Here is a 24,798-nt window from a genome sequence, read left to right as displayed (position 1 = left end):
ACAAAAGTGTTGCATTACTACACTTAGCACACAGAACTTCTTGAGATTAAAAAGCAAACGAAACAATTAACCGAGTGAAAACACAGCCTATAGAATGGGAGAAAGTCAAGTCTCTGCTAGCTGTACATCAGAGGCTCAACATGCAGAGTTGCCAAAGAACTTGAAAAAAATAAAAAAGTGAAACAAGAAATCAGATGACTGAGCTGGGCACATGCCTTTAATCCCAGCACTCGGGAGGCAGAGGCAGGCCGATCTCTGTGCCTTCAAGGTCAGCCTGATCTACAAAGTGAGTCCAGGGCAGCCAAGGCTACACAGAGAGAAAAAGAAAAGAAAGAACCCAGATGATCTAATCAATAAATGGACAGACAATTCTAAAGATATGAAATACTGAGGCCACTAACACGAAGACAATATTGGAAGAGGGCGAATGAGTTCTCTTTAGACTAGTTTGGGTCAGCAGGAATAACAGGCAGTCGAGGCAGATGATAGGATGCTATGCTGGCTCACAGCTACGGGACACTTGAACCTGCAGATTGATGTTATGGCATCAAGGGAATGAGAGAACTTTCCAGAAGGAGGATGTAGGAACAGGGTCCCAGGAAGACAGCAGGGAAGAACTTGTCAGTTAAGGAAGGACAAGAGTCCAGAGTTCTGAGAGGTTGGGAGAGCTCAGCCCCTCAGAGTCTGGTCTGCAGCAGGAAAAGATGGAACTGGCACTGCCCAGTGATGTCACGTTCAACCCAGCTATAGGACAGGAATGCTCTCTCTCCTCCACACTGGCTGGGCCACCTGTCCCTTCAGGTCTGCTTTGTGGCCTGCAGCCTGCAGCCTGCAGGAGGGGGGGGTGACAGGAGAAGCTTCAGTTCAGATACAAAGCCTCTGGGGACTCCAGCTAAAGGACAGAGGGCAGAAAGCAGCTAGTGCAGAGCCAACCCCGTCAGGTCCCGTCAGACACTGGCATTGGTGGCATCTATATACAGCCCGCCCCCCTCCCTGGGAATCAAAGTCATAAACCATATTGACTTTAAGCTCAAGTGTCAGAAAGGCTGCCCAGGAGTCCGGGAGCTGACCAACTAAAAACAGGTTTGTGTGGAAGCCAGAGCAAATAAAACAGGATTCAGAACAGTTTTTGACATTGGAGCCGGGTGGTGTATTTTTTTTCCAGGAGCCAAAACAAAACAAACAAACAAACAAAAACAACAACAAAAAAATGACCCTCGTAGGCAAAAAGCACGAGGCCTTATCAGTGTGAATTTGTATTTGTATGTTATGCTAATACATAAACTCGGAGTAACGGAGCAGGGCAAACAAACGGCAACTGTCTTCTTTAGCGGGCACGAGGGCGCTGGAAGAGGCTACTTAGAGTTTAATGGGCAGCTTTCTGTATTTATGTGCTTTGACTGGAGCTAAAGAGCGCTGTGCGCTGTGCCACACAATGGGAAGTTTTGAGTTGGATTTTAGAAGAAATAACTTTGATCGTTTCAAAAGCAATGAAGCCTGATGCTGCCAGGAGAAAAGCGGTTGGTAATTTATGGCAACCATTAAAGACACAAAGACAAAGGCTGAGGGGCAGCGTTTCACTAAGGGAAGATTTACAAATGTGTTAAAACAAAACAAAACAAAACAAAAACCCACCCTTCAAACTAGAAATAGCCGGAGCGTCCCTCTCTCAGCACCAAGTACAAAAGGAGTGGGAGGGCGGAGCCAGAGACAGAGAAAGGGGTGGGACCTGAGCGCCTTCACTGCCCAGGGAAGGTGAAAGGGAAGGCGCAGGAAAGCTCTTTTCTCAGAGCCTCCATCCAGCTGCAGAATAATACATAACATCTCCAAAGAGACAGGCTCAGCCTGGGCCCTGAGCAGACACAGGCTGGGGTGGCAGACAGAGACGCTCTGAGAGCTGAGGTGGGAAGCTGTAGGTGGCAGCCAGAGCCCCCAAGCAGACCCGTGCTCCTGTGCGTGAGCTAGGAGGAGGGATTGGAGAGGCTTTTCTTTTTCTTTCTTTTTTTCTTTTTTTTCTCATTGAAGAATTAGTGTGTGTGTACACATATACATGTGCAGCATATGTAGACATGTCCACATACACGTGAAGGTGTAAATATTCACATGAGAAAATGAAATAAGAACCACGCAGAGAAATCGTCCGCATATAGACCTCTGTTTCACCCACTGAAGGATCCATTAAGCATTTGTTCCTAGAATGATTCTGACTATAGTGGCCTCAGCCACCTGCGCCTGAAAAAAGATGGGACGACTTGGCTGTGGGGAACAGGTGGTGGCCATTGCCTCTGATTTGGAGCTGCAGATTTGATGCTTATAAGTTCCTGTGGTCATAGATGCCACCTATGCCCAGGACAAAGTTGGGAGCTCTGTGGCCTGTGGTGGTCTACCCTTGGCCTCTTTTTTTCTCTCACTTCTTTGCTGTTAAGATACACTAAACAGCAGAGAGGATCTCTGTGTCTCTCTCTCTCCCCTCCCTCCGAGAGAGAGAAAGAGAGAGAGAGAGAGAGACAGAGAGAGAGAGACAGAGAGAGACAGAGAGACAGAGACAGAGAGAGACAGAGAGACAGAGAGACAGAGAGACAGAGAGACAGAGTTCTCACATCTCGCAGTGCTGCTACTGCGGCTAGGATATCAGAGAGGCCTGGCTAGGGCCTCTCTGAATGTTGGCCTGAGTATATAGCAGCCGCGGTCACTCACCCCACTCAGATAGCTTTGTCCTGACAGGGTATGTGGAAACCCAAGAAAGTGTTGTTGGACGGATACTGGGCCGGGGGTCCAGTGTCCCATTGTGTGGGGACTAAGCGGGAGCACTCTCGGGCTTCCTGAGACGACATCAGGCTGGAAGGACCTCGTCAAGTTGGAGGGCGCTCCGCGCTGGGGAGCCTAGGCTCAGGGAGCTCAGGGCTCTTCTGACAGACGCTCCGGCCACCGCGGCCGGCCTCGCCCCCTCCGCCCCGGGCCGGGGAGGGGCCAGGCGGGCGGGGCGGCACCGAGGACCGTGTGAAAATGAGGCCGGGTCTCGGGGGCGGGCGGGGCCCGGGGTGTCTGCGGGCTGGGAGTCCGAGAGCCCGCACACGCCTCCCCGCTCCGCCGCCGCCGCTGCCGCCGGCTCTCCGCCGCTTCCCTGCGAGGCCGCTGCCATGGGGGTCGCGGGCTGCGGTCGGCTTCGGGAGGCCGGGACGCCGCTGCTGCTACTGCTGCTGCTGCTGCTGCTACTGCTACTGCCGCCGCCACCGCCGCCTCTGCTAGCCGCTGCGGTCCCTTCCAGCCGGGGTCGCGCCAACCGGCCGCCCGAGGGTGAGTGTGCCGCCTCGGGGCGCACCTGGCACGGCGAAGGGCAGGGGCGCCTGAGTCCCCTCGAGTGATCTCCCCCCCCCCCCCCCCTCGAGCCCTCACCCTCCGTCAAAGCCGTCGAGGCGGCCAGAGGCTCCTGCTCCAGGCTGTTGACCTTTCCCGCGCTGGTACCTGTCGTTTCCAGGGTATCCTGAGAGTGCCTTCTGCCCAGATTGTTGCTGGCTGAGTGCGGTGGAGGGCTCTAGGGTTTGGAGTCCAACTCCCTCTTGTGTAGATGGGGAAACGGAGCTCGTGGCAATTTGGCTCTTTTTTCTCCTTTGGGGCTCATATGTTCCAGGATGAGCTGTACAGACGTCTGCGAGCGAGCATAGAACAGCTACTGTGCCAAGACCTGGGATGTCCCAAAGCCTCCAGCAGCCATAGATTAGAACTCACAGTCTGTTTTGACTGGACTTAAAACTTCTTTCAAAACCCTTTCGTTTTTTATCTTCATATCCTAGAGTGGTGTCGACCCTGAAAATGCTTTGGTTATGGTGGGTTTGCAGGGCTGGGGTCTTTGGGACACCATTGCTACATTGCCTGGTCTGAGAGCTTAGGAGGCTGTTTGTTCAGACACCAGGGAAGCTTTCAACCCCCCCACCCCCCTCTTCCCAAACTCTGAGAAAGCCGAGAGACAGCTGTCTTGGCGGTCTTCCGGAACGTTCTAGCCAACTCTGCTCTTCGTTCCTCTCCCTTAGCAGGCAATCTACTATACTCTTATGTGCCAGGCACGGTGCTGGCTTGGCATCAAAGACCTGGCTCGGTTGTTAGGGCACCGTGGAGAGGCGGGAGAGAGTGGACAGGGACAACCGTGCACACTCAGTGCTATGAATGAGCTAACTATATGGGAGCGTGTGGTGGGGACATCTATGTGACTTTAGGGGATCATGGCTCACTTCCGGGAGGAGGCAGATCTGAACTGAGTCTTGGAGGCCAGTAAGGGACGCTTGGGCGATTCCACTCAGAACAGTGCATCTGGGAATGGGCCTGAACATGGCGTGGTTTATCCCAGGGTGGGCTCTGGAGGAGTAGTGTGGGGTGGGCTTGTGGGAGGTGGAGGGGGGGCAGCTCCTCACAGCTCGCTGTTTTCTTTTGTAGATGTGGATGAGTGTGCCCAAGGGCTAGATGACTGCCATGCTGATGCGCTGTGTCAGAACACACCCACCTCCTACAAGTGCTCCTGCAAGGCCGGCTACCAAGGGGAGGGCAGGCAGTGTGAGGGTAAGTGACTTGGGGAAATGGGTAGGTGGGCAGCAGGGCAGCTACCACCTTCTTAGCTCCTATAGAGCATGCTGACTAAATGACCTATCCTCTCACCTGGTCTTCAGATCCTCAAAGAGTGGGGACATTAGGTCCAATCCCAGAACGTCACACTTTTTTTTCTGGCTCTAAAAGGTCCTTTGTGTAGACTCTGGAAAAGGAAATGCAATGGCGCTTTGACTCTGGAAAAGGAAATGCAATGGCGCTTTGCTATCTTTTGGTTCTACTCACCAGGACAGGCAGACTCTCAGAGCTGTGAGCTTCCCACCTCCCTGGAGACTAAGGACCGGGATCCTCCTGCCTTCGGCTGTCTCTGGAGAATTCGTCCTGGCTGTGGTTTGGGGCTGGTTGATATTGGGAACTGCTGGGCTTTAGAATTATACCCAGGCACCGCCTTATTTGAGTGACAAACTCACGCCGTGCAGAGGGAGATTTTAATTCTTCATTGCTCCTGACGTGAGATCTCAAGGCTGGACTCTGCCTACCAAAGATTATTAGTTCAGTGTCTGAACTCAGCCTCAGAACTGGATGGAAACTGCTCTCACAGAAAGACGCAGAATGAGGTCAAGCGTGGTGGTGCATGCCTTTAATCCCAGCACTTGGGAGGTAGAGGCAGGTGGAACGCTGTGAGTTCGAGGCCAGCCTGGTCTACAAAGTGAGTCCAGGACAGCCAAGGCTAAACAGAGAAACCCTGTCTGGAAAAACCAAAAAGAAAAAAAATTTTAAATGAGAGAAAGAGAGAGAGAAGTGGAATGTTAGCTGTGACAGGTCTCTTTGGGCCATTACTCATTTTATGGATGGGAACACTGAGGACAGGAGACTTGGGGCTATAAACATATCATTCGCCTGTAGGTGAACATCTCTGCCTCAGCTGCTGGTTTGTCATACTTGCTTAGCCTGCAGCTGCCTCTCAGACAAGACATCCCTAGAAAACTGATGAGAGGTAACTGAGCTCAGCTGTGGTGAGTCTTCTTGCCTCTGGACCCAACTTTGATGAACGTATTGGAGGCCTCTTTCACTTTGAGAAATTTTTGCTGTTGTTGTTGGTTTCTTGACACAGAGTCTCTCTGTGTAGCCTTGGCTGTCCTGGACTCACATTGTAGACCAGGCTGGCCTTGAACTCACAGTGATCTTCCTGCCTCTGCCTCCCGAGTGCTGGGATTAAAGGCGTGTACCACCACGCCTGGCTCTTCTTCTTTCTTTTCTTTCCCCCCAGACAGGGTTTCTCTGTGTAGCCTTGGCTGTCCTGGACCCCGTTTGTAGACCAGGCTGGCCTCGAACTCACAGCGATCCGCTTGCTTCTGCCTCCCGAGTGCTGGGATTAAAGGTGTGCGCCACCACGCCGCCGGGCCACTCTGAGAAGTTTTAAACTCTTTACAACGTGGGCTTTACTCCTGGTGGGAGCTGATCTGAATGCCTGCAGGAAAGAAACCTACAGAGTGATTAAGAAAGTCTCATCCAAGGACTTGGAAACAGCATTAACTCCTTCAGGCAGGAGGAAATTTGTAATGTGCCTCTATTTGGGTGGTGTTTGGTGTCTTGGTTGATGTCTCAGATGACCCTGCCTCATCTTATGGCCTCTGAGAAGTCCAGTTCTTGGTACTGGGCAGTGTGTAACATCCAGAGGTACCTGATGTGTGTGGTAGACACTCATTCTTGGGTTTTGCTGTTGTTCTTGTTTTGGTTTTGAATTTTTTGGTTTTTGGAGATTGGGGCTCATGTAGCCTAGCATGGCCTCAGACATACAACCGAAGCTGATCCTCCTGCCTCTACCTTCCAAGTGCTGGGATCGTAGGTGTGTACCACCTCACCCAGCTACATCTTTCCCCTGATTTATTTAAATCATTTATTTTTAATTATGTGTTTGCATGTATCTGTTTGTAAGTGTGTGCATACAAGGGCAGGTGTTCTTGGAGACCAGAGGTGTCAGATCCTTCAGAGCTGGAGTTGTAGGCAGCTGTTAAGCCCAACTGTGAGTGCTGGGAACTGAACTCACATCCTCATCAAGAGCAGTGCATGTTTTAATCGATGAGCCGTCTCTCCAGCCTCTATTTTTCTTTTATTTTTCTAAAATTTGGTGGGTTTTTGTTTTGTTTTGTTTTGTTTTGTTTTTCCAAGACAGGGTTTCTCTTGTAGCCTTGGCTGTCCTGGACTCACTTTTTTTTTTTCTTATTTTTCTCCTATTTTTAAAATTTTATTAATTTATTCAGATTACAACTCAATTGTTATCCCATCACTTGTATCCTCCCATTCCTCCCTCTCCTGCTTTCACCCTACTCCCCTCCCCTAGGTCTAAGACGAAGGGGCACCTCCTCCCCCACTATATGGTCATAGGCTATCAAGTCTCATCTTGGTAGTCTGCTTATTCTTTCTTTGAGTGCCACCAGGCCTCCCCACCAAGGGGAGGTGGTCAAATATGGGGCACCAGAGTTCATGTCAGAGTCAGTGCCTGCTCTCCACATAACTGTGGAGAATGTCCTATCCATTGGCTAGATCCGAGTAGGGTTTTGTTGTTTTTAGAGACAGGGTTTCTCTGTGTAGTCTTGGCTGCCCTGGAGTCACTTTGTAGACCAGGCTGGCCTCAAACTCACAGAGATCCATCTGCCTCTGCCTCCCAAGTGCTGGGATTAAAGGTGGGTTTTGTTGTTGCTGTTGTTGCTTTGTTTTGTTGAAAGAGAAATTGTCTTTTAGAACAAAAAGGTTGCAAAGCTTGTGGGTGCTCTTCATTCATCTAACCCCAATGCTATCACCTTAACAAAAGCACTATATAGACACCCAGACCAGGAAATCAGCAATAGCACAATCTCATTAAGAAAACAACTGTAAAGGTCATTCAAATTTCACCAGTTCTTCCCTGATGGTCTGTGTCCGCGCCAGAATCAATTCCAGGTCCTGATCCACATCTCCAGAGCCTGTGTCCCTGTCTCTGTGTTCCCCAGAGCCTGTGTTCCCTGTCTCTGTGTTCCCCAGAGCCTGTGTTCCCTGTCTCTGTGTTCCCTCAGCTCTTAGTCTTTCTTTGTCTCTCTCACATCAACTTTTTTTTTTTTAAAACAAAAACAAAACAGGGTCTCATGTAGCTCAGGCTCGCCTTGAACTTTCTGTGAGGCAGAAAAGATGATGCTGTCAAACTCCGGACCATCCCGCCTCCACCTCCTGAGTGCTGGGACCACAGGCATGGGACACCATTGGGACTTATGTCGTACTGGAGACTGAATAGAGTCTCATTCATGCTCAGCCCTCTTCTAGCTGAGCCACATCTCCAGCCCCATGACACCAACACTTAAAAAAAAAAAAAGATTTACTTATTTTACCTTATATGTATGTGCACCACACATGTGCAGGTGTCCGAGGAGGCTTGCAAGGGGTGAAGGTGAACGGCCTGTTGTGGGTGCTGAGACTGAACCTGGGTCCTCTGCAAGAGCAGCAAGTACTCTTGGTTGCCAAAGCCATCTCTTCAGTCCCAACATCGACACTTTTGATGAACACTGTTCTTTCATTTGCCTCATGTTAAGAGGCAAAGGATTGATAGAGCTTGGCATGGCAGCTGAGACAGGAGAATTGCCATGAGTTTGAGTCCAGCCTTGGCTATACACTGAATTTAAGACCAGCCAGAAGAGACTGTCTTTTGTCTTCTCGTGATAGGATCTGCTGGCATTTCAGTAAGGCTGTCACAGACACCACAGGGACCGTGCCCAGTAAAGCACGTCAGCCATATGTGATCTCACTGTGTTTCATCTGGGTGAGGCTAACCTTGATCACCTGGTTTAAGATGGTGTCTGTTGAGCTAGGAATGGTGGGGTATGCTCTTAATCCCAGTACTTGGGAGGCAGAGGCAGGTGGATCTCTCTGAGTTTGAGGCCAGCTTGGTCTACAGAGCGAGTTCCAGGACAGCCAGAGCTACACAGAGAAACCTTGTCTTGAAAAACAAACCAAACCAAACAAATGATGTCTGATGGCTTTCTCTACTGTAAAGTTACTACTCCCTTCCCACATTTGCAGTGGGACCATATTTGGAGAGGGTACTTTTGAAATGATGCCGACATCCTTCCTCCCCCTCAAGTCTTTGTTCACCTATGTTAGCATCCGGCTGTGGACCTTGCCTGCAGCAGCTATCACTGTGGAATGCACCTCCTTGAGTCTTTGCACTGAACCCTCATTTATGCATCCATAAACTGGGCTTCTTTAAGGAAGATCTGCCTGTTCTTGCTCATTCATCCATTCCTCCTTCTAGTTCACTGTCTACTTCTGCATATTGGCTTTATATCATTATTTATTTTCAAATTGTTCTAGCTCTAGCCAGTGGATGCTCCTCCTCAGTGTTACCTGTGTCATTTTGACATACTTTTTTTTGAGGATTTTTCTAATATTTTGTATTGCAAGGTCCTCCATACCTTTCTTACACTTTCTGCTTGCCTTGGAATCAACCACTTCTCATAATGGGCTCTGGTTCCTTGGATGGAAAAGGGTAAGGATATACAGAAACCAGGACCTGGGTATGTGGTGCTCTTAGCGGTGCTGTTGTTCCCCGGCCTCCTCAGTGCACGGAGCTAGAATGTCCTTGAATGTACACTGTATATTCATTTTTATTGTTGCTTGTTTTTATGAGACAGGACTATTTTGTAGCCCTGGCTGTCCTGGAACTTTGCCGTGTAGACCAGGCTGGCCTCGAGCTCACAGAGATCCACCTGCCTGCCTGCCAAGTGCTGGGATTCCAAGTGTGCACCCCTGTGCCTAGCTTATTTATTCTTTGTTCTTATTCCTCTGCATAAACATCAAGAGCTATGAGCAGTGCTGACATTTTGAATTTTGAACTAGTACCAAGTCTCTCTGGCCTGCTTGCAGCTTTTTCCTCCCACAGTGAGAAGTCCAGCTTTTGCTGTTTTTTTTTTTTTTTTTTTATTTTTACATATAAATACAATACACTGCATACAACAAGAAGAACCATGAAACAATCAGGAATTATATAAATGTTACATTCTTAGTGTTTTGGCTATTTGTATTTGCCAGCTTTGAAGAAAACATCTTTCCTATCTTGGTGTGTCTAAAAATTTGAGTGTAAATCAATATCTATCACATCTTGTCATTATCAACTTAAAACATCTATCTGACCTAAAAACATCTCAACCCCTAAACAACTAAGCTTAATTGTAAAACTAAACTATCTGGTCTTCAACCCCATTAGAGACTTGAGAAGGAATAAACTTGATTACCTGAGTATACCTGGAGAGCACGTTAGTAGCTTTCCAAATGAGAAGATGACAGAGACAGTTCGCTACCTGAATAGTCACCCCAAACTCTCTATAACATTGGGGCATCTTCTTCAGCCTTCTGGCCCAATGTATCTGACAGACATATTTGTGAGGCACCTGGTTAAGTTTTAATTCAGAATATACTTAGTTTTAATTTTATTTCTTGCTTTTTCAAGACAGGGTTTCTCTGGGTAGCCTTAGCTGTCCTGGACAAGCTTTGTAGACCAGGCGGGCTGAGAACTCACAGAGATTCCCCCTGCCTCTGCCTCCCTGAGTGCTGGAATTACAGGCATGGTTACTTATAACCATTCCCACCCCCCTGACCCCTCACCTCCTGGTTATTTGTTTGTATTATGCACATAAACAAAACCACTGCATTTCTAAGAGTCAAGCTGTACCAAATTGGTATCCTCAAAGAGGCGTGGTGCCTTCCTGTTCCCCTTACCCTGTCCCGTGACGCCTCTTTCCACCCTTTCCCCTCACACCTGTAGTTTCCTGTCTACTCTTCTTTTGTGTCTTTTATGCAAATAAGCAAATAGAAGCCTATTTTCTTTGTTAACATATTTTCAGATGCATCATGTATATACTATAAATGCCAACAATTTTATATATACAAATCTAAGGTTTGTAATAAATTTGTAAACAGTTGTCTGAATTGTGCAGCCGTATGTACAGAGTTATCAAACATTTTGCTTTCTCAGTGATATCCACTCTTCACACTTCATCCTCAGCCCTTCCCCAGGAACAGCTAACCAACCAGCAGCCTGTCCCCGGTACCCTTCCTGGATGTCTCATATAAATGAACTCATGTAATCTAGGTTCCTTGTACTTGGATTATTCCTGTTAGAATGCTGCTTTTGAAGGAGTGTTATGCTGTAGTCTGCATCCACATGCCGCTCCTTTTTCTCACTGAATAAGCAGTAGTCTGTTGTCCAGAGCTACCACAGGCTTTGTTTGTTTGTTCTTGAGACAGAGTTTTTCTACATGATCCAAGGTGTCCTCAAACTCACCATGCAGCCCAGGCTGGCTTCAAGCTTGTGACCTCCTGTCTTTTTCCTTTATTGAAAATAGATTTTTTTCCTCTCTCTCTCTACTCCTCCTAGTTCCTCCCTTCCCTTATGTCTCTCATTAGATAACAAACATGCTTTCTCCTCCTCTCCCTCCTTCTCCTCTCCCTCCTCCTCCTCTTCCTCCTCCTCCTTCTTTTTCTAAGACAGGGTCTCTCTATGTAGCCCCTGGCTGTCCTGGACTCACTTTGTAGACCAGGTTGGCCTTGAACTCACAGAGATCCGCTTGCCTCTGCCTCCTGAGTACTGGGATTAAAGGGGTGCACCACCATGCCCTGCTCAGATAAACTTCTTAAGGGGTAATAGTAAAATAAAATAAAAACTAACAAGACAAACAAACAACTAAACAAACAAGGAAAAGGGCCCAAGAGAAGGCACAAGAAACAGATTAGGTGCAGAGGCCCACTTGTTTATACAGTCATAAAAATACAACACTGGAAAAGTGAGAGAGAGGAAGGAGCTGGGAGAGAAGATAAAGTTAAAAAAAAAAAAAAAAAAAAGAAAAAAAAATCCCTGACATGACTTTATGAGACAGGGAACCTTCAAAGATGCCACTGAGTTCATTTTCTGGGGCTGGGAACAGGTGACATATTTAAAGTGGTTCGTTTCTCCCGTAGACTCCCTTGGAAGAAACTAAATTTTCATTTGTAAGTGGTTATCAGTTGGAGATAGGTGTGTCCACTTCTTTCAGCTCCAGGACCCCATCTGGTGCTGACCTCTGCAGGCCCTGAGCATGTTACCTCGGTCTGTAAGTTCGTATCTGTGTCAGCCCTATGAGTTTAGAGGGCCTTTCCTTGGGGTGTTCCAATCCTTCTGTCTCTTACACTCTCTCTGATCTCCCATTCCAAAGGGATCCCTGATCCCTGAGGGAAAGGATTTGCTGGAGACATCCTGTTTCAGGCTGATGTTCCAAGGTCTTTCACTCTCCGAATAATGTCAGGCTGCAATGCCTCTGTATTCGTTTCTGTAATCTTAGTTTTATCTCATGATTGCCTTATCCTGAGGCTGCTGTTTTAATAAGAACAGCTGTATAGTAAGTTCCTCTGGATGTTCCCAAGTTGTGTAGGCTCTTTGGGGTCTATTCCCACATAAACTTCACGCATGTGGAAATGTTGTATGCATGTGTGTGCTCTGATGGTGTCTCGAGTTTAACATATTCTAGGCCTTCTTTTAAATTTTGATTTGTTTTCCCTTTATCAGTATATTCTATTAATTATTTCAAATCCATTCGCAGAGACCATCTCCATTCTCTTTGAGAGTTATATAGTATTCCATCAAGTAAATATACCATGGCTTAACTAGGGTTTCTAGTGCTGTGATGAAACACCATAACCAAAAGCAATTTGTGGGGGCAAGTTTAGTGCAGAGGCCATGGAGGAATGCTGCTTCCTGGCTTGCTTCCCATGGCTTGCTCAGCCTGCTTCCTTCTAGAACCCAGGACTACCAGCCCAGGAATGGAAACCACCCACAAGGGCGGGGCTCCCCTCCCTGATCAATAACTAATTAAGAAAATGCCTTACAGTTGAATCATATAGAGACATTTTCTCAATTAAGAGTCCTCCCGCCCCCTTTTAGATAACTCTAATTGGTGTGTGTCAAGTTGACATAAGACCAGTGGGCACACACCACATCCATTAAACTGCTCTCCTAAGTATGGACTTTTAGGTGCTTCTAGTATTTTGTAATTCCAAACACCATAATGAAGGATTAGTGCTTGTTTATTTTTCTGTTTGGGAGGCTTCTAGGCAGTGGGAAGGCTGGCTAACAGGTAAATGCATACATATGTCTCCTAGAGAAATAGCACGTGCTGGGCTCACTTCTGTTTTATTTCTCAGACATGGATGAATGTGACAATGAACTCAATGGAGGCTGTGTCCACGAATGTCTAAATATTCCGGGCAACTATCGCTGCACCTGTTTCGATGGCTTCATGTTGGCTCATGATGGTCATAATTGTCTGGGTAAGAAAAACATTTGAAAAAACTAAAAAAAAAAAAAAAAAAAAAAAAAAAAAAAGAAAAAGAAAAAGAAAAACATTTGACTATAGAATCCTCTTTCTTTTTGAAAACTTACTCATGAAAGAAAAAAAAATGGGGGGCCTAGGGTACGTTTTGGTCAGTAGAGTGCTTGCCGAGCACACAGAGAGTCCTCTGTTCCATCCCCAGTGCTGCAAACCAGACAAGGTGTTGCCCGTCTGTAACTCCAGCTCTGGAGAGAGAGGCAGGAGGAGCAATAACTCAAGATCATTGTTATCTACATAGCAAACTTGAGGCTAGCCTGGGCTACATGAGACCCTGTCTGTGTATATTTAAAAAAAAAAAAAAAAGACCAAAAGAGATCCAAGGGTCAGAGAAATGTAGGTTTCGGCCCCTTAGACATTGGCTTATGCGACAGAAAATGAGGTAGGCAAATTGATTTAGTCCAAGGGGATGGGGTTGTCATTGCTGTTACTGTTTATTGACTTTTCTGACACTGACTTCTGCCCTTTACACCTTAGGTGTTCTGTTGAAAAGATCCCAGCTGTTCTTTAAGTACTGTGTCTCTATTCTTTATGTCTTTCTTCTTGCCTCAGATGCATGTTGGGTCACAGCCAGGCAGATCCCCACAATTTTTTTTTCTTCTTGAAAGACTAACAAAAGCTCTCCAGGTGCACCCTCCAAGACTTCCCACAAGGCAGAACTATGCACTGGCACCTCAGTCCCTGAAGTGAAGGCTGCAGAGGGTTACCACAGCTCCTCACAAGAGCTGTAGAGCAGAACTTAGAGGCCTGGCGGATGGAGCTGGGCTTGCACAGTCTGGGAGGATGCAGCACACAGGCAGGTGCTTATCTGCTCTACAGGAGAGCATTGTGCAGATGAGCCTCGCTGCGGCTGACCTGCTGGCCAAGGAGGGAGCAACTTGAACCAGGCTGTGTCTGGAGAACAGCTGTTCAGATTTTCTTTTATAGCATGGTAGGGAATAGTCACTTGACCTGATGCCTTGAGGTCAGTTTAAAAAGCTCTAGAAGAATTAGGTGTGGTGGCGCACACCTTTAATTCCAGCACTTGGGAGGCAGAGGCAGGCAGATTACTGTGAGTTCGAGGCCAGTTTGGTCTACAAAGTGAGTCCAGGACAGCCAAGGCTATGCAGAGAAATCCTGTCTCGAAAAAAACCAAAACCAGAAACAAACAAACAAACAAACAAACAAACAAACAAAAAAGCTCTAGAAGTGCTAGGGAAATGGCACAATTGGTAAAGTACCTGCTGTAAAGTCTGAGGATCTGAGTTTGGATCCCCAGCACCCGTGTAAAAGCCAGGCATAATGGTACATGCTTGCAATCCTGGCACTGGTGTTCCTTGGAGCTCCTTGGCCAGATGACTTAGCCCAGTTAATGAGCTCCATGTCCACTGAGAGACCCTGACATAAAATATAAGTTGGAGAGCACCTATGGAAGACACTTGACATTGACCTCTGACCTCTAGACACCCACCTGAACACCCCTCCCCCTCTCTCTGAGTCCAGGCTTAATTTGTGTTTGAAAGGTTGGTCTCTGGAGTGGGGTGGGGAGGGAAGAGGAAGAGGAGGAGGAAGAGGAGGAGGAGGAGGAGGAGGAGAGTGTTTCCATTTGGGATTCAGTCCTGATGTGACATTTTAGTATTATCTGGTGTGGGCCTTTTCTGTCTGTGCCCCCATGAGAGAGGCCAGGCTTTGAGTGCACAGACCATGTGCCTGCCAATCAGACATCATGGGAAGGACCAAAACTCCTCCTAAGCAGGCAGCACCTCAAAAGCATCCATTTGGAGACAACCCCGAGAGCAGAAATAAATCACAATGAATTCAAAACTCACAAAAGACTCCAATTTGTTGGACAACATACACGCTAGGGGCTTATGGTGGTTGTTGTTGGTTTTGTTTTTCGTCTTCAGGGGGAAGATTTATCTTTGCTTTGCCCAGAGTGTCATTTTGAAGGTTGATATCTGATGGCTGACCCGGGCATTACTGTGGGGTGGTAGCCTCCTCAGAACCATTCAAGGACTAACAGTGTCAGCCAAGGCCAAGTGGAGCTTTCTGAACACAAGCATGGCCATGAATTTCCAGGCCTAGAGATGAGCCAAGATGGCTCAGCAGGATGCCCTTGCCACCCACCTGGGGTCTCTTCATGGATTCTGCCAAGCATCTGCTTTGCAGAGACCACAAGCATCCACTGAGCATGTATGCAACGCCTAAGGATTCCTTAAAGGGGAGGTAGTAGAGGGTCAGGGGGTATAGTTCAATTGGTGGAATTATTTTTTTAATTTGTGAGCATTAGTGTTTTGCCTGCATGAATGTCTGTGTGAGGGTGTCAGATCCTCTGGAATTGGAGTTACAGACAGCTGTGAGCTGCCATGTGGGTGCTGAGAATTGAACCCAGGTCCTCTAGAAGGACAGCCAGTGCTCTCAACCTCTGACCCATCTCCCTAGCTTGTTGGTAGAATGTCTAATTGACTTGCACAAATCCCTGAGTTTAATATCCAGCCCATGAGAAGGCAGGTATAGTGGCACATACCTGTAATCTCAGTATTCTGGAGGCAGAAGCAGGAGGATTAGGAGTTCAAGGTTAACCTTAGCTACATAGTGATTTTGTGGCCAGCCTGGGCTACATGGGATCCTGTCTTAAAGAAGAAGAGGAGGAGAGGCAGAGGCAGGTGGATGGCTGTGAGTTCAAGGTCAGTCTGGTCTACAAAGAGAGTTCCAAGACAGCCAAGGCTATTACAGAGAAACCCGGTCTCACAAAACAACCAAACAAAAAACCAAACCAAAACACAAACCAAAACCAACCAACTAAGAATAAAATAAAATAAAATAAAAAGAGGAGGAGAAGGAGAAAGAAGAAAGATATGAGGGAATGTTGTCTGCATTGTCTGTGCTGGGATGGCAGGACCAACACACAGAGGGACTTCTCTGGGCCTACACACTTTGGAACAAAACACTTCCTCCAGAGTGGCAGGTTCCTGTGTTCTCTGTGGCTCCTTATGGCCAGCCTTGTAAACACACATTAGTTTCAAATACAGAAGCCAGCGTGCAAACCTCTCAGGTTCTCACAACATGTGGCTCTGAAGCCCCCAGCTCTGTAGTCTCGGAAGCAAGTACACAGGAAATGAATACAGCTCTTCCTGATATCCGAGTTCAGCTCACCTGAACTCAGTTCCCATTTATGGCAAGTTGTATCACAGCTATTTCGTTCTTCTGAGAGGTTTAACAGGCACCACCCCAGTCCAGTTACATCAGTGTCTCTGGAGGATGCAGCCAGGTATCTGGGGGCTGCCTCAAGGCAGAGCCTGAAGACAGCCACTAGCTCCTGTCCCACATCCGTCATGCGAGCACGCATTGTATTTATTCTAGCTCACTGTGTCACCCAATTTGATGACACATTGCTGATTGCTTGGAAAGTGACACATGGGACAGGGCTGTTGTGGCTCAGGAGAGCTTGCCTTCAGGCATGCAGGGAGACAGTCCTCCCTTGCTCACCATGAGCCCTTGCCACAGAACACCTAGGCCAGGTGTCCCAGCACAGGCATCCCTCTGGAATGTGCTTCCTTCGCCCTTTGGCACAGACAGGGCAAGTTTGTCAGGCTTCAGGTGGTGGCGGCAGTCCCATCAGTTTAGGAGAACGTTGCTCAGGAGTGTAGGAGGACCCATGCCTGTAAGATCTGAAACTTGAAACCAGATAACAGACATTTAAATGTGAGTTTTCTGGTTACAGATACACCCAGGAGTCAGTGATAGGCACAGAAGATATTAGGCTAGAGAAGTTAGGTTCTTTTTTTTTTGTTTTGTTTTGTTTTTAAAATCAGCTTTCTTCTTGAGCCTTCATAATATCTGAGTTATCAGATTCTGGAAGTTTCTTCCCTTGCTCTGGTCATCTGCCCTGTGTTGCTTGTTGCTCATCCATTGACTAGTAATGGACGTTATCTTGTCCAATGCTCTACTAATTACTATTTTATGTTATTGTATTATACACACACACACACACACACACACACACACACACACACACACACACACACACACACACATATATATATATATACCTACCAGGAGTGCACAGAATGGTGGGGACTCACAGAGAGTATTGAGAGGGCAGTCCAGTTAGAGGCTCTGGGCCACAGTGGAAGGAAGGTTCCCTTAGGGGTGAGTCATGGTAACAGTCAGGGCAGTCGAACTTCCTGCCTTCCCAGGTCCTGGGGACTCCTGCTGACTTCTCTGCATCTTCTCTGGCCCTGGCCCTGCCCAGAATCCTCCCCCCTGCCTTGCACCATGCTGTTCCCTTTCTCTGCTTTCCCACATTCCTGGCCTTGGCCCTCTCATCTTTTGCAAGTGTTGCCTGCCCACTACCCCTCTCCTCCTTCATGCCTGCTGGACCCTGCCTTGCACCTCAGTGTGTTAGGATAGCTTTCTTGACCGGCGGTGGTGTGTGTGTGTGTGTGTGTGGGGTGGAGGGTGGGGGGAAGGGGGAGGGGAGCAAAACTGTGTTTCCATTCCCATTTCTGAGACCAGAGTCAGTCTTCCCTATGTGTCTTTCTGGAAAGCCTTCATATCCTCTAAGGAGCATCAGAAGAGTGACACTCTCCTTGGGGCATCTGGTCTACCCAGGAGTTGTCTATGCCTCTTTGCTTACCCCAAGGGCAGCCACTCTGCTCTGTCTCCTCCCACAGTACTGACTTGGGCTGTCTTGGGTACATACATTTTTCAGACCCCAGGTTTTTCTTTTTCTTTTTTTTTCTGTCTACCCCTACTGCTGTCTTAAATTTCCCAAAGAGGGGGCTTGGCTATGTCACCCCACTCCAGTGAAAAAGAAACTCCTCGGCTTGCTACTTAAGACCCAAGCAGCATTAATCTATCTTCCTGAATGTATCCTCCACTTCTCCCAGGCTCTAGCCAAATGAAATGACTCACTGCTATCCAATATACTCCAAGCTTCCCAGTCTCTGTGCAAGGAAGGGGAGGGCTCTGGCCCTTTAGCCTGGAGTTAGTCTCTTTTCCCCACGTTTGTAACCATAGGGATCTGAGAAGCCCGAGAAGCTCATCCTTTATCAGCCTTTCCCATAAAGGCTAGCCCAGGATCACGTGCTACCTACCTTTCCCTGGTCCACCCTTCTCTTATCTCAGCATCCATTGTACTTTGTCTTTCTACCCCCTGAAGGCATTCTCAGGAAGCTAAGCATTATCTCTCCCATCTAGCACTCCGATTCAGAAAGTGAAGGTGTTCCATGGCCTTTGTGTTTGTCTCAGGAGCTTGACTAGGCGAGCCCCAGACCCGCGGCCCCATGGGGGCTGGGTCAACCAAACACTGGCTCCTTTGGTTCTGGCTTGGCGAGTTTCTGTGATAGAGGGGCAAGAGGGACCCTCTTAGCAGGAGTCCTTGGCAGCGTTGGGTTTTTGAAATAGCCATGAAAGCGAATCTTGGTCCCTCTCTCCCTCCAGATGTGGACGAGTGCCTGGAGAACAATGGTGGCTGCCAGCACACCTGCGCCAACGTCCTGGGCAGCTATGAGTGTCGCTGCAAAGAAGGCTTCTTTCTGAGTGACAATCAGCACACCTGCATTCACCGCTCAGAAGGTACCTTAGTCAGGCTGAGTGAGGGTGGGCAGGAGACCAAATCTCATCAGAGTCCCCCACCCCCTAGCACACACAATGACTTTATCCCGGAAACAGAGTGTCTAGAAGCTGGGGACAAGTCCACAAAGTGCTGCTAGAGAGACGTAGCAAGCTCTGTCTCCGTCACCTTCATCTCCTAGCAACGTGGCAGGCTGTGGGATCTCTGAGGTCCTTGCAAACTTCACACCCTCTGATCCTAATCTCGAAATAGAGAACATTTCAAACATCAGTACATGGCTCCAGAGAAATAAGGTGTGTGATTTGCCAAGTTTTTTTTTTTTTTTCCCCAAAAAGATGCTGAAAACCACAGTACCAGTGCAAGCCTGCCCCTTGCTCTGGGCTGGGGCTCGGGGTTGGGGTGGAAGCTGGCTCCTCCCCCTGGGACTAGCTGCTTGTAGCCTTGAGCCATATCTGGCCCTCCCCTGAGTTTTGCATTTCTTGTACTCTGTGTTTCTAGGGCTCTGTGGGGGTTGGGGCTGGGTAGCAAGACTCTTCTAGACTAGAGCACTCTCTACCCTTTCTCTCATCCACTCAGCCGTTACCACTCTTCTGATGACTTCCCTCTCATATGCTTTGCCTTGAGTTTGTGTCTTTTATTATTACTATTTTTAAATTCCCATGACTTTGTTGAAGTCTCGGGAGGGAGAGGCATCAAGGGCAAGTGGCCAAACAGTTATTTTTAACCGAATGCCATCTTTTAAAGTCTCTGCTTTATCTTAAGCCAAATAGGAACATCTTAGTTTCTGTATTTCTCTGGTGTTGCCCCGGCCTGTTTTTAGATTTAAGAGCCCAAATATTAGGCAACTCATTCATTTTAGCACATGATGCCTATGGATTCCCACATTTAAGAGTGAAGTCACTTTAAGTTCTTCCATTATTAGTTACAGACTTATAAATGTGTCATTTACCACACGGCTTTAGTGGCCTCTTCAAGCGTTTCTTCATAGAAGATGATCTTACCCAATTTTCCAAGAATGGCATTAGGCTACACTTGACTAGAATGCTTTGTTGTTGGGGGGCGGTGTGTTTGATAGCACCCCAATCTATTCAGCTTCAGTGCCCAGGGGTGTGAGTCATATGCACTGTTCTGGTTTCTTACCTCATGTTAGATGTGGCCCTTGAACAGTAGTGATGGCTTTTTTCTTCCTGTGTCTGGTTTCCGGTGGCATTGAATGAAGTTTCACGAGTCGGAACTGGAGATGGCACTCATGTAAGAAGCCAGGCAGGGAGTGACCTGAATCTCAGAGCATCTTGCCTTTTGGTTGCTCAAGGCTGCTTTCAGGGAAGTCACTTGGCAGTTTTTTCTCTGGTGGCTAGTGTGTGTGTGTGTGTGCGCGCGCGCGCGCACACACACTAGCCTGCTGGTAAAGCCATTGCCTCAACACCCCCAGTATAGACTCCACCTACCTGCAGCGGCATGCTGGGGCTTCTGGTCTCCAACTTAGCCTGTGTTCCAGACCCCTGGCTCAGCCTTTCTCTTGCCTCCCACCTCGGCTGATTTGAGATCCAGGTTTCTCAGAGCAGAGGTAAACACAGAGGCAGGTCTTTCTGCAAACTGCATTAGAATCTAACCCTTCCACTGTTCAGACATTCTTGGATCCCCTGATGAGTACTTAGCATGAATAGAGATGTCTGGAACCAAAACCCAAATCCAAGAATTGCTCTTGTGGTCTGGAAGTGCTCTGATTTTATGTGTGTCTCAGCTTGACTGCTGCACAGATATCGGCCAGTGTGAGCCAACAGGTTACAGCAGTTTGCAGGGGTGACTCCCTTCCATTCTAGGATTTTAGTTCTTCTACAAATGACTTCTTTAAAAAATGTTCCTTTGGACTTCCTTCTTCATGTGTAGCCTCTTGGAGACTGTATTAAAACAGACTTTAAAAAAAAAAAATTAATGTCGGCCGGGCGTGGTGACACATGCTTTTAGTCCCAGCAGGCATATCTCTGTGAGTTTGAGGCCAGCCTGGTCTACACAATGAATCCAGGACAGCCAAGGCTAAACAGAGAAACCCTGTCTCGAAAAACCAAAAAAAAAAAAAAAAAAAAAAGTTAATGTCACAGGCTGGTATTCCCTATTGCTACTGTTTTTATTTTTGTTAATCTTTAAAATTTTTATTTATTTATTTATTTTTCTGTTTTGATTTTTAAATAATTATTTACTAAGTTTTTTTTCAATAAGAGGAACTAGTAGCTGATTTTGATGAAAACTTAAGCTACTGCATTTTTGTTAAAAATCCTTAGAAAGCCCAAAGCTTTGATAAAGAGAACGTGCGTTTTCACCCATGTAATGGAGGGAGGGCCAGAGAGAAGCCTCCCCCTCAGTCTGCCTTTGTTCTCATTCAGGGGTGCTCAGGCTCTCAAAATGAGCATTTCTCCTTTGTCTTCTCTGTTCTGAGGGTATTTACACAGCGTTCTGTTGCTCTTCCTGGCTGTAGGAAGACACTGTGGGGCATCAGGAAGATTTTGCATATTTCTCATTTTGTAGAATATTTTATGTCTTGCCCATCTCATTCTCAAGGCATGACCTTATTTTAAATTTCCAGAAACATCCCAAAGTGGAAGCCTGGCCAGGGAGCAAAAGTTTGGGGCATTGCCAAGGTTTCTGAGTGTCTTCCTTTTTGGTGGACCCTTAGCCTTAGTCATGGCTACCTGACCAGGTCCTAGGGACGTTAGGGCCCTGGCTGGCCTTCCTGGTTTGGACTAGATCCATCTGCCACCTCTAGCTATGGCCTTGTTTTGACTTGGGGTACTGTAAAGGGCTTTGGATGTCACCTCTTGAAAAGCCATTTGCATTCCAGAATTGTCTCAGACTTTATCCCTTCCTGGTGACTTCAGGTCCTGTTTGCTATGAGGGGACACCAAGGGCAGCTTCTCTGTGTATCCTGATGGCTTCTGGTCTTTCTTATGAAATATTTCTCATGTAAGTGAGCTGCTCAGGGACAGTAGAGGTCACTTTGCAAATGTCTTAGGCACATAAACAGAGTGAAATATCCAGAAGGTGAAGGAGACTGTTTTGGGGGGTAGAGTTTCTATGCGTTCCTACCACTGTATCTCAAGCGCTACTAACAATTACCTGCAAGTATCCCCCTGCCTCAATTACTTCAAGTGCTCCGCTGACCCAACGACAAACACAGGACGTGCTGGGCCTTTGGGGGGAGGGAAGAACACTCCATCCATGGGCAGCTCTCACCTCCTGGGCCATTTCGGTGCTGGGGTGTGAATGACATCTTCATAAAGAACCAGCCAGAGCGGAGAGAGCGTTGCAGCAGCCCAGTGCAAACCTCTTTCTGTGCTACTTGACAGCAGCGCTTGGCAGGGGCTGATGAATCCCAGCAGCATGAGGCAGGTTGTGTGTGGGGGCGGGGGTGGGGGGGTGGGGTGAGGTGAGGGGTGGGTTGGGGGGGGCGGGGGTGGTGGTAGGGTAGATGGGACAGGGGGGCGGGTATGCAGCTTAGAACGGTCAGATGAAAAACAAGGTGGTCCGTCTTTGGACAGACCTGAGAGACTTAGAAGATGCCTTCATGGCTGCACTCTCTTCTGAAGTAACAGTTCCCCCAGACACACAGGCATAGAGAGGAGACCTGTCACTTAATCAAAGTCTATTGGCTATGGTTTTAAGGGCAGAATACAGAATAGTGTTCCATCCTGGGGTATTTGAATAATATCTTCCAGTACTTAGGTTTAAAACAGCCCTAATTCTAGAATTAGAGTCTTGTGGGCTCTCTAACCAATGAGAACTGAAGCCCCATCCTCAGGGATGTTTCACAGTTGTATTACACAAATGCCAAGAAACAAACACGTGTACACATCCTCACTTATGCAGTCTTGACCAAGAGGACATCTTGAGTATTTGCTTGGGTTTGATGCCCAGAGAGCAAGGTCTCAATGAGCTGTTTTCCTGGTGACTTAGGTGGCCGATAACACACACAGGTGCTTCTTCTGCTGTTGTACCAGCATTTAGACCAGTGGTTCTCAACCTGTGGGTCACGACCCCTCCAACAGAATATTTACATTGTGATTTTGACAGTGGCAAAATTGAAGTTTTGAAGTAGCAACAGAAATTGCTTTATTAGGAACTGTATTAAAAGGTCCCATTAGGAGGGTTGAGAACCACTGATTTAGATGCTTGTCAAACCACCGAGCATTATAGCTTCCTAATGTTTCCTCTTTCCCACTACAGTTAATGCAGATTGGGCCTGACAGGCTCTCAGAGACAGCGAACATCATTGCACAGCAGCTAAGGAAACCCGCATGCACCACGCCTTCCCCTCTTTCCTTATATTCCCCTTGCTGTGTTGCTGTGTGATGCTGTCTGTGAGAGGCATACTGCCCTGAGCGTGCACAGGGAGGGGCCAAGAGAATAACTGAGGGTTATAAGGCAGGTGTCTGTACACTCCCGAGGAGTGAGTGTAAATCTATGGCAGGCATAAAGTTTGGGTACTGCTTTCTGGGATGAAGGCACCAGTTTATGGGGAGGGCTTCTTTTCTTTATTTTTAAAAGGTTGTTTTATATGTATGAATGCTCTGCCTGCATGTATGTCTGTGCACCACAGGCATGCCTGGTGCCCACAGAAGCCAGATGCTGCCGCTGAATCTTCTGGAGCTGAAGTTAAAGATGGTTGTGAGCCATCATGTGGAAGCTGGAAATCAAACCTAGGTCCTCTGAACAAGCAGCCAGTGCTCTTAGCTGCTGAGCCATCACTCCAGTCCTAGCTCCCCCCCCTCCTCCTCTTCCTCCTCCTCCTCCTCCTCCTCCTCCTCCTCCTCCTCCTCCTCCTCCTCCTCCTCCTCTTCTTCTTCTCTTCTTCTCTTCTTCTTCTTCTTCTTCTTCTTCTTCTTCTTCTTCTTCTTCTTCTTCAGTAAAATTTGAAGGGTCCTATGTCTTAGGTGACAAAAGAAATCTTTCATGTCCCTTTTAATTGCCCCACCTGATGATTTATTTATTTGGTTTTTCAAGAAAGGTTTCTCCATATAGCCCTGGTTGTCCTGAAACTTGCTCAGTAGACCAGGCTGTCCTTGAACTCAGATTTGCCTGTCTCTGACTCCCAAGTGCTAGGATTAAAGGCATGGGCCACCACCACCTGGCTCTTTATCTTTTTTTAATTTTTATTTTGTAGAACCCCAGCCTGATTTTAATGGAAATTCTTATTTGTTTATTGTACATGTATACCCGTGTGCATGTGTGTATGCATGTGTGTGTGTGTGTGCGTACACGTGCGTGCACGCACACACACACTCTGTGGGTCTGTGGGTACAGGCCATTGCACATGAGTGAAGGTCAGAGGACAACTTGTGGGAATTGGTTCCCTCCTACCATGTGGGTTTAGGGCATAAAACTGAATTTGTGAGGTTTGGTGGGATGGTGTTCTTTATCCACTGAGCCATCTCACCAGCGGCTGGAGCTATGTAGGGTGGCATTTGCCTATAATCCAAGTTCCTGGGAGGAGGAGGCAGGAGCATAATGAATTCTAAGTAAATCTGTATTACATAGGGAGTTTAAGGCCAGCCTGGGCTACAAAGCAAGACCCTGTCTCACAAAACAAAAATAAATAAAATGTGGAGCCAATAGAGATCCAGGACAGCAAGCCCATGGCCCTCCCCACTGCCCACCCTTGTGGCTCTTTCCTGCCCGCCCATCACCTGCTGCACACTGCTGTTTTGCAGAGGGCCTGAGCTGCATGAACCAGGACCACGGCTGCAGTCACATCTGCAAGGAGGCCCCGAGAGGTAGTGCTGCCTGTGAGTGCAGGCCTGGCTTTGAACTGGCCAAGAATCAGAGAGACTGCATCTGTGAGTATGAGCTGTCACTCAGCTGAGGTGGGGACAGCCTACCCAGAAGTCAGAAAAACAACCACAGACACAGCCAGAGCTCAGGGACACAAGAGCATCTTGTGGGGCTCAGTCTTTTCTTCTACCACGTGGGTCCCGGGGATCAAACTCATGTCCTCAGACCCAGTCACAGGTGTCTCTACCATGTTTTATAAGCTTTTACCCCCTTTAATGTTTTTAAGATGTCACTGTTTAAATACTTTTTTGTTATAACATTTGAAGAATTAAAAAAAAAAAAACCTAGAAACCAACCAAATAAACAAACACAAGAACCCCAGCACATTCACGTGATCCCAGCACTTAGGAGGTGGCAGCAGGAAGATTAAGAGTTCAAGGTCATCCTTGGACACTTGGCTATAGAATAAGTTAGAGGCCAACATGGGCTACGTGAGACCCTGTCTCAAAAGATTAAAAAAAAAAAAAAAAAAAAAAAAAGGACCAT

At 47.5% G+C, this 24,798-nt stretch overlaps 1 protein-coding gene across 1 annotated transcript in view; it reads left to right on the top strand.

Moving 5' to 3' along the window:
- Positions 1 to 3,048: 3,048 nt before the first annotated feature.
- Positions 3,049 to 24,798, top strand: part of Scube2 (signal peptide, CUB domain and EGF like domain containing 2) — a 69,942-nt gene continuing 48,192 nt past the window's right edge. Inside the window, exons 1-5 of the mRNA XM_051149212.1 lie at positions 3,049 to 3,297; positions 4,432 to 4,554; positions 12,745 to 12,870; positions 18,354 to 18,488; positions 24,192 to 24,317. Of these exons, the coding sequence (XP_051005169.1) occupies positions 3,141 to 3,297; positions 4,432 to 4,554; positions 12,745 to 12,870; positions 18,354 to 18,488; positions 24,192 to 24,317 (667 nt within the window). The 5' untranslated portion in view covers positions 3,049 to 3,140. The remainder of the gene's footprint in view (positions 3,298 to 4,431; positions 4,555 to 12,744; positions 12,871 to 18,353; positions 18,489 to 24,191; positions 24,318 to 24,798) is intronic.

This window comes from Acomys russatus, chromosome 7 (genome assembly GCF_903995435.1).
Source record: "Acomys russatus chromosome 7, mAcoRus1.1, whole genome shotgun sequence".
Lineage (NCBI taxonomy): Eukaryota > Metazoa > Chordata > Mammalia > Rodentia > Muridae > Acomys > Acomys russatus.
Note: the sequence above shows the minus strand (reverse complement) of the source record. Positions and strands in the feature narration are given on the sequence as shown.